The sequence below is a fragment of the Sebastes fasciatus genome, chromosome 9 (genome assembly GCF_043250625.1).
Source record: "Sebastes fasciatus isolate fSebFas1 chromosome 9, fSebFas1.pri, whole genome shotgun sequence".
Taxonomy (NCBI): domain Eukaryota; kingdom Metazoa; phylum Chordata; class Actinopteri; order Perciformes; family Sebastidae; genus Sebastes; species Sebastes fasciatus.
Genome location: NC_133803.1, coordinates 17,551,726 through 17,564,383, shown reverse-complemented (window position 1 = coordinate 17,564,383; position 12,658 = coordinate 17,551,726). Strand labels below are relative to the sequence as shown.

Sequence of the window (12,658 nt, the reverse complement as noted above, 5' to 3'; positions counted from 1 at the left end):
TACCACATTTCCCCACCAGGATGTTCTGAATACATCTACCATTTTTTTAATTTAGCCTCTCCCCAACAGGCCAAACCCAGTTTGTGATGATTAAATTGTGTACAGTAACTAAAACTTGCAATTACTCTACCTCCTGTCAGACAAGGGCACTGACCTGCCGCTGCTGTGGTTGGTAAAAGGTAGAAGTAAACATAATTAGACTGCATTTATACAGCCCTGCCTCTTGCTTGCTTTAGTTGTCCTGTGCTGGGGAGTTGCCAGATTGTCTTGCGGCCCCACCGCTACAGGAGTGACGAGACACAGTGGTGTGTGTAATTAGCAGGCGAGTGTACACAGCTCCCCACAGTGTTCTGACCTCGTGCTGCAGGAACGACAGCCACACAGCCTGCGCCGGCATATTCCCAGCCCCTTCGTCCCAACTTCATCCTTCCCTGTAACTGCAACAAAGCCCACAGCTTGCAACAAAAGCTAACAATACATCCAGCCCTTCTAGTCTACATCTCCCTCCATGTCGCTGTGCACCTGAATTGGGCCTATGGGCTCAAGACTGAGTCCATTAGACAGAGGGCAGCAGCTTAACTAGGCTATGGTGTGGAAGGTAGGATGATAAAACAAAAGGAAAAAATACGCCTTGTCCCTTAAGGGGTCATTAGATGTTTCACTACTTCAGAGATGGGACCTCTTGACGATCATAAAATACAATAATTGAATAGTGTTGGTCAGTTGACACTATTTAAAACAGCGTAGTTTAGATCAACATCTCAGTGATTGCTTTGCTAACAACTACATTTAGCCATTTGGATTTTAAGGAATTCTTCCTTTTTGACTTTAAGATTTTCTCATCCCTTGGTATATAAGAAGTAGGGCTGTCAGTCGATAAAGTATTTAATCACAATTAATCGCACATTTTTTTTTATCTTTTCAAAATGTACGTTAAAGGGAGATTTGTCAAGTATTTAATACTCTTATCAACATGGGAGTGGGAAAATATGCTTGCTTTATGCAAATGTATGTATATATTTATTATTGGAAATCAATTAACAACACAAAACAATGACACATTTTTTTCCAGAAACCCTCACAGGTACTGCATTTAGCATAAAAAAATATGCTCAAATCATAACATCATCTGAGTTAATAATTGACTGCACAACTTTGTACAGTATTTGCAGCAGTGACAAAAAGATAGATTTTGGCCCAGGGCTTTGCAACAAAACCTTGTCATATATCAGTTTTATTAAATACAGTATTTTTTTAATTATATTGAATTTCTGCTCTCTTAAAGTTGAACGAATTGAAACTTTTTTCTCTTATCTGAGTTAATAATTGCAAGTTAATTAACAATATGTTATTAAACACAGTGAGAATCATCTCTCAAAAATGACCCCAATGAAAGGTTTTTGAGAAAATAAAACTATGATATATATTCTTTATTTTGACAAGAAATTGTTTGTGCCCTATTACTAAATACCAAAAAAATACAGTTAACATATTCAAAGCACAAACTCTTAATTAATTCAGAAAGCCTGGTGTACAGCAATGACTGCAGGAAAAGTAGACAATTAGAGCGAAAACTTGTGTATGTTTGTTTTTAATGCAACATTTGCAAGACTGCCAAAAGCGTCAGCCAAAAAAAAAAAAAAGTGAGAACTCACTTTTAATTGCACTGGTTGTTATTATGTATTTTACTACAGACAGTCCAGATGCTGTGCAGTTCCACGGGTCCTGTGACTGACAATACTGCAGTCCTGGAATTATCTGAATAATCACACATTCAAGCCAAGTTTTGATCAAAATCACCAAAGCACCTTTTGTCATAGTAAATTAAAAACCACAGCACACATGGGAAAGTGAGCATCACACAGCAGAAGTTGAGAGAGTGCATTGTTAAGATTTGGCAAACTTAATAAATTCTGGAGCGGTTATGTAAAAGTGTTTTGTCGTCTGTTGTACTTACAATATTTACCAGCAGAAAACAGACACAGATTAGCCACGGCAGCTGCAAAGCTTAGTTTAACTGTAAAACAGACATTCTGACTGACTGAGCTTCTGGCTGACCTGCGTTTGGTTTCTGATAAGGACATGTGTCATGGGAAATATAACTCACCACCTTGCGCGAGTTCATTCCAGTTGCATTATTCAGTTTGAATTATGGTACAGTAGTTCCTGTCAGCTCTTCTGTAAACATATTGTCTTGTGTCTGCAGTCTGCGAGAGAGGATGCCGGGGAGGGGAGGTTCATTTTGCAACATTAAAACATAACGTTAAATATTTATGATTTATAACAAAACCCAATACAATTGTATTATTTAGTCACTCTAACTTAAATATGACAGTCCTAGACAGAACATGTTGTTTTAGGATTTACAATATGTATGTATAGTAGCTTCGGGGATTCATTTTAAGGAGCTCCAACGTAGAATTAAAACCCATTAATTTAAACATAGATTTATTGAATTGCTTGTGTTTTGGATTTTTAACAGTGGCCAGCGTTTTGCAGGTCACTTCATTTCAGGTCATGTATAGAAGCATAACTTCCCCAGTGTCATGCTCCAGTTCAGGTGGAACCATAATTTAAAGCTAGGGTAGATGATTTAGAAACTTTTTTTTGTTATAGTTTTTTAAATTCTCATTACATTCCAACAGCAATCAATCAAAAAGAGAAAAATCAAGTATGTGTGGCTGTCGCAGGACTGTAATAAACCCGTGTGATCATTTCATTCGGGCCTAATTAAACGATCGGCTACCTCCCTGTCTACCTACCTGCCAGCCTGACTGCCGGCGCGTACTCTGCCCGTTCACTCATTGCGCGTCACTGGAGTCTTCCAAAAGCTGCAGGCTTGACAGCTGTGAGTACTAACAATAGCCATGTTCGTTATTTAAGTTCATTATGATATGTTTACGTTCATAATAATAATTTTGGGGAAGTGGCTTTGGAAAGAGGCCTGAAGGGACGGACTGTCACTGTTGGCGACTTGACGACTTTTTAAAATCCAGCTTACTCTTGCAGGTTTCTCCAATTTTACCTACCTAAGCTTTAATAGATGGTGCTAAAGTAATTTATTCTACATGGCTGAAGTAGAAGAATGATGTGTAGTAATGAGGTTTTAGAAGTATGTTTACATGTTGCTCTTAACTCACAAACTGAACAAATCAGCCTTGTGGTCCCTTTGTCAAATTAGGAAACCACATAATGGCTGTAAAAGATCACAATAACAGCAAAACATGTTTATGATACAAGACGCTATTCACCATGACAATATGACTCCTCATTACAAAAGTGGTGGCAACATTCCTACAAGATTCAGCAAATACGCTTCTGTAATCGACAGAACCTGAAGTTGTTTACGTCCTTGTTATCAGATGAGCCTTGTACTCCGATACTCCTTCGTTTCTGCCAAAGCCCTGGTAATAACTCAGAGGGGAATTTGCTTCTGGATCGCTTTTGTCTCAGATTGCCCGAGTAAAGTGTCTACGCTGTCGATTTGAATAAAGAATTGGGCTCTCATGTACAGCTACGAGACAGCTGTCCTATTATTGACAGTGTGCGTGGGCAGAGGACCCACCTGAAGTGATACAATCGGATAAAATCATGTCACAATCATGTCATCATAAGTGCAATTTATAGGTGAGTTGCATTATCTGTTGTTGCCATATAGGGGTGATTATTTTACACCAGTATTCCCATTGCTTCTGTTTTCCGAATGGTATAGTGTTTAATACAAGGCTTGCAGGAAATAGGCAATGAATTAGTCACGTCTCTGGTGGAGCCAGACTTAATGTGATAAAGGTAGGTAATCATCTTCTGCAGATATATAATTCACTATTAATAGCCTTTCTGACTCTAAATTTAACCATGACAAATTATTGTATTTCTGAATCATTTTACAGCCCGCTCACACTCCCCATTTTTCCTGTCCCATTTCAAAGAGTTGCTGCTACTGGCCTAAATGTGTCACACCTAACAAGGCTCGCTGCAAATTTAGCCTGTCAATATGTGTCAAGCCTCATTCATCAGCTATCACTCTTTATCTCAGCTGTCACTCCTCTTTCGCATTTCACCGCCGAGGGGCTTCACTTTGCCCCGAGCTTGCGTAGTTCAATTCCACCCCCAGGTCGTCTGCCTCAAGGTGTAAAAGCAATGACAATCACACAGTCCTTGCTAAACCTAAGTGCGGTGAGGGAAAACAGAGAAGGGGTTGAGGGCAGACACTGTAAGCAGCTGATTGTGAATCTCTCAGCAGACTTTAGGTAAATGCAGCATCTAATGATTGACATTATCTGCTCTTCTGTCATTGACCGGTTGTGACAGGCATGAGAATCTCACACCTGCATGGGATATTTGTCTACTGAGTGTCAACATACTGACATACAGTAACACATGTTGGGATATTTTTAACCAGTTTTTAAAGGAACAGTGTGTAGGATTTGGTGACACCTAGTGGTGTGGTTGCAGATTATAACCAACTGAGTACACCTCCGCTCACTCCTCCCTTTCCAAGACTGCGGTAACGTCGTTCGCCTCGCTCAGAGTTCATTCTTACCATAATAACATTACTTTAGGAGCAACGAAAGTCAGACGGTGGCTGGCGGCACCACGGTTTTACACTCTGCGCTTCACGTTACCGCAGTTTCATAAGCGTGTCGGAGAACTACGGTGGCCCTCAGGTAACGTGAAAATACGAAAGTCTCTCTCTAGAGGCAGTGTTTGGTTGGTCCGTTCTGGGCTACTGTAGAAACATGGCGGACTCCGTGAAGAGGACCCGCTCCCTATGTAGATATGAAGGGCTCATTCTAAGCTAATGAAAACACAACGATTCTTAGTTTCAGGTGATTATACACTATTATTACACGGCTTTGTTGAACACTTGATTCTGATTGGTCAATCACGGCATTCTACGCTCTGTTTTTTCTTTATAGCAGTTCTGTTGCTATGTATAACAGACCGTTGCTATGGGCGCAGTTCTGATTTCGAACTCTGGTGGACCGCTTTGGTGTCAAATTATTGATTTCTTAAGTAAATAGCCGTGTAATAAGCGGGATAATGTACAGCTAGCGGGTCATTGTTGTGAAATAAACCCCTTCAGGGCGATGCAAGACCCCTCCGCATTGCCATGTCGGGGTTAATTTCACAACAATGACTGGCTCGCTGTACATTATCCCTTACAATGAAACATAGTTATGAATATTATATTCCATTTCTGCTAATAGATCCCCCGAAATGTTACACACTGTTCCTTTAATCCATAACTCTCACTAAAAAATAAATATACTTCAATATGGTGTATATTTTTTGTTCCCCAGGGTCTGAAAGGAGACTCTGGGCCAGTTGGTCCAGTTGGTCCCAAAGGAAACAAAGTGAGTGAGTCTGCCGTACAGACCGGCCCGGACAAAAACACGCCATACTGTAATTGTTTTCAGTTTTCTTTTTTAAATGAAAATAGATACTTCAGGGAATCTGCTTGACTTTCATGAGCTGTAATCCCAGTCTCAATAACGGGTTTGCCCATCTGTTTGAAGTGCCGCTATGATTGCTACTCCAAACATGGCCAGCTAAAGAATACTGTTATTGCTATCATAACTTAGCAAGACCTTATTGATGGTCATATAGAGTAGCTTTTATCCCGGCTCAGAGAAAATGTTCCACTCACTATATTTGTAGAGTATTTGTATATTCATAGGGATGGCTGTTTGTAATGGACATAGCCAACAAAATCCCTTTATCTTGCTCTCTATAAACAGTTTTTTTTATGGGACGAAAGCCCACAGCAAAAATGTGGATTGCATACTATTGCCTTGTTGTTTGGAGACTCCTCACAGGGACTCTTGATTTAGAATACGTAGGTATGTCCTGTACAGTAGGTTATGACTAGTTTCAAGCTTGAAGTGCAGCAGAGGAGTTTGATGCAAAACCTTGTTCTTATCTGCAGCCCCTTTATCGTCTGTTCCCTGACATCACTGACACGAATTAGATAAACTCTTGTTGCAATGCAGGAAATATTGGTCTTTTTAAAGTTTTCTTTTCTTTTCATCCCACAGCGGGATTATTTTCCATGTATGAGATGAAATGCTTTTTCCTGTAATTAGTTGCCGTATCTCCAGCCCTTTTTATTTTCCCCCTTTTATTCAGGCTTTTTTTTTTATTTGTTGTTGTTGTTGTCTTTTGGAAGAACTCATCACATAATTGTAGGTGCAATGCTCTGCCTGCCAGCCTTGAAGTTATAATGAGGTCTGTGTGTTTCTGTGAAGACAACAGAGAATCACAGCGTATTTTATCCTATTTTCCGGATGGGATGGTGGGGGTTGGGGGTGGAGAGAACGTTTGTTTGTATTGAAACTGACAGAGGGAGGCAGATTTGGAAGCATAAAGTAATGAGTCCCTTGCATATCCCACAGCAGGCATATTTTAGCTGTGACATTCATTTAGACAACAAAATGGATATGAACTACAAACACCTTTTTTTTCCCCCCTTTCATCCACATCTGATAAACGGGTATTGCCAGATGTAAAGTCCACTGATCCTCAGCTCAGTGCTTTATAAAGTACCGTCGGGATTGTGGTGCAAAGGGGAGCGATGTGCAAAAAAATAATGGACAGTGATGCATGAGTTTTATCTGAAAAGACAAAAAAAACAAGCGAGGCAGTAAAAAGCGTGTGAGATCATTGCTTACATTGGGTTATGCTGGCGTCAAAAGACATCGGCTTCTTTCCTTATATGACTTCTCGTGACTGCCTGTATGTCACAGTCACCAAACAATGTTATCATACCTGTCTATTGTTAATGCCGCGAAGCTTTTACATGATATAGTACGGCTGTGTTTATTTTAAGGCCTGTCACATTTAACAGCACCAGCCCACCTGCCAGTTGTCTGACAGTTTGAAAGTCATCAGACAGGCTTCATTTCAAGACATACTGTAAATACCAGTTAATGGCCTTCTATAGCACATAGTGCATACATTGAGATATTACCGCCATGCATAGTAAAAACCTGACCTTCAGTTTTTATCACAAACATGATGGCTAGCCTTTAGGCTAAATATTTAAAAGTCAAAAAAGGTATTGTATAGATTTAGCAGGTGTAGCCATTTCTAGTGCACACAGAATGTTAAAGATGTTACTGTCTGAAGTTTTTACTAATTATTATCTTCCTTCACAGGGTGATGAAGGTCTGCCTGGAACTCCGGGGCTGCCTGTAAGTTCACACTGTTACATTTACATTTCATTATGCTATCTGTGTGCGTAAGGACATTCGCAAGAAGTAGAAATATTGAAATGGACTCATGCGGGTGTGACCTGAAATGGCTGGACTGAGCTTTGTAAATATCACAGCCTTTTGGCCGACCAGGTGCTACACACAGTTTTAAAACATCTGGCCCACAGAGATGGAAAGCGAGGCACTGAAGCAGTGTCTGTGTCACATTACCATTGCCTGGGAATGGGTCAAACAAGGAGCAGATAGACAGGGCTCAGTGGGCATCCTCACTTGGGCCAAAAAGGATAAGGATGAGCAGCCAGGCAGAGGAGGATAGAGCTCCAAGCCTCGGGGTTGGAAGTTGACAGTCAGTCGCTGGCTGTATCCCACATGGGTGAGACATGCGCTTATTGGGTCGGTGGCTGTCCCCGCAGACGTCTCGCATTTACAGACACCCGGGGAGAACGACACCACCACGCTTTATGTATTTCGATCTCATAATTGGACTGGCTGTACTGGTGCTTTCTGTGTGGTCTTGCAAAAACCGAGAGGACAGAGAACATCGCCCAGAAATGTGCACACACAAATTGAAGGTACACATGTCAGCAGGCAGCAGATATATGTACTAGCAGATGCTTGCATAGTCACCTATCGTCACATATAGTGAACGTGTGGACACAGATGCAAAAACACACATACTCTCAATGCATTGTAGCCGGGGAGTTGACGGCTGCTGGAGATTAAAGGTATACTGCAGGTGGTTGGCTAATTATGTACACACATCATGAGGGGATCAGCCTGCCAGTTTTAATCAGCACTGGAGTGTTACAAAAACGGTGTCCCACTGCTTCTGGCTTGCCCCTTTTATGTCACCACAGTGTCTACGATACCCACACAACACTGCCACCATCTATTAGCTTTTCTCCAATGCTAATTTTTACAGCAAAAAATAACAATCTTTCCCCTGTAACATGGTTTTCGTAAAACTTTCTCACATCATGCCAGTAAATTGGTTGGTGAGTGTGAGCAGAACATGTTGTGAAGGAGTTATTAAAGTAGCGCAGACTTGCTGCTGGGTGAATTTGCATTGTGTTGCTTGTTACACAAGGTCAACATGCTGTGCTCACAAGCCAACAAAAGATGCACCATCGTACATGAATAATTGATTTATTATCAAAAGCACTGCATGGACTGAGGCATGTTTTATTTAGGGTGTCACAGGTCAGAGCTGTCACTCTTTTTTTATAGATACAGCTACAAATATCTCAGGGCTGTCAGCATCCTTGTTAATATTTTTTTTCTTTTATTGTTCTTTGCATGAGACCTCCAAACTAATGTGAAAGCCATATGTTGCGAATGTCCATTTCTGCAGCTGTTTCCAAGAAAAGTCAACAGTGTTTGACTTTTTGGATGCCAATTGAAAGAGGACACCAATTATTGGAAAGCCTAGATGTTGTGTGTGGCCTTGTGTCCATTCTGTAGCCTGGTGGGTAGATGACTGTCTGCCCTTTCCTGACAGTGGCCAGCAGGGTGTCTGGGGAGTTGTAATAGCCTTGCCCTAACTTCTCTTTGGGTCATCGCAGCCAAAGATAATTACCTCCTGACCAACTGTGTCGCTTGCCTATAACTGGCAAACATGTATTGTTAAAACCGTATATGAATCATACAAGTTTTGTTTTCACACTGACTGACATTTTGTTTGTTTCGATTCCTAGGCTGACAAAGAATGTCTCAAAGGAGATCAGGTACTTAAATTAAGTTGATATTGTTTCACATTCTGTATTCTTGAGTTGATGCTTTTGTTTTCTTGTAAACATAACTCTTTGTTTGCCTCATTCAGGGCCCTCCAGGTGACAAAGGAGAGAAGGTAACGAATGAATCACCTCATTTAAGCATAGTATCTCATTGTCCTCTGTTTTCCTCATTGAACAAAGTGCACATAACATGTTCCTAAGCAATCAAGTGCAACTATTAGGTTCGACAAGCAATTATTGCACCACTATAAGTATATCTTTGCACAAGAACTCCAAAACAAAATCACCACTCTGTACGTACCTTGATTAACTTACTAATTGTTCCTTATCGAGATACTGTGCGGAATAATGGAATGAAACTCTGATCAACCGAGGCTGAAAATTGCCTATTAAGGGGATCTTGGAAAAGTCACCTCGAAACTGTTCATGAGCAAGACTGGAAACTGCAGCTGTGCTTATACTCCCTTCTATCTATTCATGCAATTTGAACTAAGCTAATTCTGCCTTTCCTATCACTGCAAATAAGCCCACTAGTTATCCACTGGTCTGTTGAGAACATGTGGCACAAACATCTGTCTGCATCAGTTTTTTACAGAGAGCAAGCTGTAATCTCTTCCTTCAACGCTGCATGAATGTAACACCCAATTCACTATGATGCATGTCCTTTTTCCCCAGGGATTGGCGGGGGTGCCGGGTCAGCCAGGAGAGCCAGGCAAAGAGGGCAAAAGGGTGAGTAAACAGAAGCAGTCCACCAGTTGGGTGGTCCGGCTGGTGGTTGTATGGACTGAGAGAACCTGGCCTGGGGAGAAGCCAAACAGCAGCTGGGTGGCTGTTGTTGTTTTAGGGGAGGCGTAGATGATCTGTGACAAAGAGAGAATTAAGTGTTGGGCTTGTTTTATGACAATGAATGGGATTCATGGTCAAGAGGTCACACACACACACAAACACACACACTTACAGTACAACTGGCAGCACACATTATTCAGTTACCTAAAAAGCCAGCTTGATTTGGGATAGAGACGCTGACATAACTAAATCAACTGAAACATTACACCACATTTATTTATTTGCCACCTCTGACTGTAATAATTGCGTTTAGGAACACAACTGTCAGGAATTGTAACTCAAAAGTATTCATTTTAGAGCTACAATCATTAATCGATTTATTGTCAACTATTAAATTAATCACCAACTATTTTGATAATCAATTAATCTGAAGAAAAAAAAATCCAACATTTTCTGATTCCAGCTTCTTAAATGTGAATATTTTCTGGTTTCATTACTCCTCTATGAAAGCACACTGAATATCTTTGAGTTGTGGACAAAACAAGTCAAGTCAAGTTTCATGAGGCTGTGATTACGCTAGAGGTCACCACAGGTCATTTTATACAGTGAGGTCAAATAAAAAAAAAAATAGTCTCACAACAATGAAATTGCTTCTATGGGGACTAACATTATCACACATGAGGACATTTGAGGACATCATCCTGGGCTTTGGGAAACACTGATCAACATGTTTCACCATTTTCTGAACAACTAATCGATTAATCGAGAAAATAATCAACAGATTAATCGACAGTGAAAATAATCGTTACTTACATTTACTACAATATTAATTCAGGAGGGCGTCTTCTTTTCAGAGATAAAAAGTCTCTGTGGGAGCGTTGGCAAACTCCCGTACATTTGAACAGTACTTTTAATTCAAGTATGGTGTTCTGACATTCATGGTGAGCTGACGATTGCTCAACAGCAAGAATGTTATTGTTCCTGTACATCACAGCTGAAAGGCGGTGTTCAAGGACAGGTGGAGAGAGTGTCCTTTTGTGTCCAGCTTAATTGACTCGGTGTGAATACATTCGCCTGTGTCACCGTGAGCAAAAATAGGCTCTTCAGACGACAGAGTTTTCCGGGGTTTGTTCTTACAGAAAATGGTTATAAAACCATTTGGCTCAGCTGGAGCAAAAATATAAAACATAGCAGGTTGAGCTGTAGTGCACCCATAAGTAGGTCAGGCAAATTCAGATTAAGCAAGAGCCGAGATGATGCACACAACTGGAAACATCTGGACACAAGTTATCTCAAGAATTCCACCCTTCTGTGTGTGAATGCATTCAAACTCAAAACTTGTTCCAATAGCATTAACAATTTATGACCTGTCGTCGGTTGAGTTATTTCTCAATGGATCATTTCCCCCAATGCACGAAGTAACAGAATCTAAAAGTGAGCTCAGAGGCTGGTGCAGATGTTTTTTCGATGCTGTTGTCCCTCCACTTCATTAGTTAGGTGTTATTTCATACCTAACGTGACCGGGTGTCAGAGGCATCAATTATGGTGTGCACTTTTTTCTCTTCAACACAGTTTTATGATGAATCTTTCAATCATAGTTTGGTTTTGAGGAATAGAAAGTCACTCTGCGTTTGATGTTGTGGCTTCTTGGTTTCCTATATACCCGTAATATTTATTGCACTAGTTGTTTCTTTGAAGATTTCGCAGGTAAAACAGCCACAGGGCTTTAAGCCGGCCATTTCAGACTTTCTGCTGCTGTTGTTGTAGTTGCTGTTGCCGAAGACACAGTTCTGATCTATTAATACCCCGTCTTTGATGACTGGCTGACTTCACGGTGACTGTTAATGTGCTAAGGTTTCCGCTTATTCTTAGCTCTGCGAGTAACATGTGGCCTCCAAGTTGTTGACCAGTCTGTGTTTCTGCAGTTTGACAGCCTATTTTTAGGAAGGTGGACACATATCATTATCAGGGGCTTGCTAGTGGCCAGCTGATACAGCAGGAGACTCTCACCCAATTAGCAACTCTTGTCCACGCTTTCAACTTATTGGTACGACGAAGAGGCATAGCTGATGTACAAGTGATGCAGAATCTCTTGACACAGACTGACCACTCCACAACCTTCATAGAATAGCTGGGAGTGGAAAGCTTTCACAAGGCCTTACCTTCAAGCCAGAGCATCTCTCACACTGTCTACTTAAATTTATTGTTGAGGGAAATACAACCACTCTAAGCCATTTAGATTTACTTCAAGGAGACGTGGAGGACATTGTGGGGAGAAGAGGAATGATGCCATTTGCGCTGATCCTTCTCTGAAGCTTAAGGCAACATATGCAAGAACGCATATCAAGGGCAGTCACCCAACCCCCTCTGTGACCCCCGTGTCTAACATTCACAGAATCCTGATTTTATATTATTACCTTGATGGATGACTAATTCAGTTTGTCAGGTTGGAGGTAAGGGCCAGTCTAACCATGTCTAGGAATTTATGGGAATGTATTTCCCCCACATTACACATTGCCATTAATAGTAATGTGAATGGCTTGGTTTTATCTTTTATGGATGGCATTGACACAGAATAGCAGGCAAAGAGTAGGACTTTGGGATTCAGTGGCACATTACAGCAGATCAAAAAGAGAAGATGGGGAGCGCCGGTTAAAAAAAAAGGATATGTCACCCTCGCTAACGGTGGCGCGCTCAAATATTAATCAGGTGCTGTGATGATGTGCTAAGCTCTGCGTTGTCATTGTTGGCTGACCCGGTCGTACACAGGTTGAGGAGGCGAATGACGTGCATGCTGAAGGGAACAACCTTGGAATTTTTTTGAGTTTTCAGTGTAGTGATTTGTAAGCCAAGTATTTTGTATGCTCATACAGCATGCAGTGCAGGGAAGCGCCTGCCTGACACCCATCAATATATAAATACGAG

General features: G+C 41.0%; 1 protein-coding gene across 1 annotated transcript in view; it reads left to right on the top strand.

Annotated features, from left to right (window-relative positions):
- Positions 1-12,658, top strand: part of LOC141774047 (uncharacterized) — a 114,948-nt gene that overhangs the window by 32,304 nt on the left and 69,986 nt on the right. Inside the window, exons 12-16 of the mRNA XM_074646355.1 lie at positions 5,304-5,357; positions 7,158-7,193; positions 8,909-8,938; positions 9,034-9,060; positions 9,623-9,676. Of these exons, the coding sequence (XP_074502456.1) occupies positions 5,304-5,357; positions 7,158-7,193; positions 8,909-8,938; positions 9,034-9,060; positions 9,623-9,676 (201 nt within the window). The remainder of the gene's footprint in view (positions 1-5,303; positions 5,358-7,157; positions 7,194-8,908; positions 8,939-9,033; positions 9,061-9,622; positions 9,677-12,658) is intronic.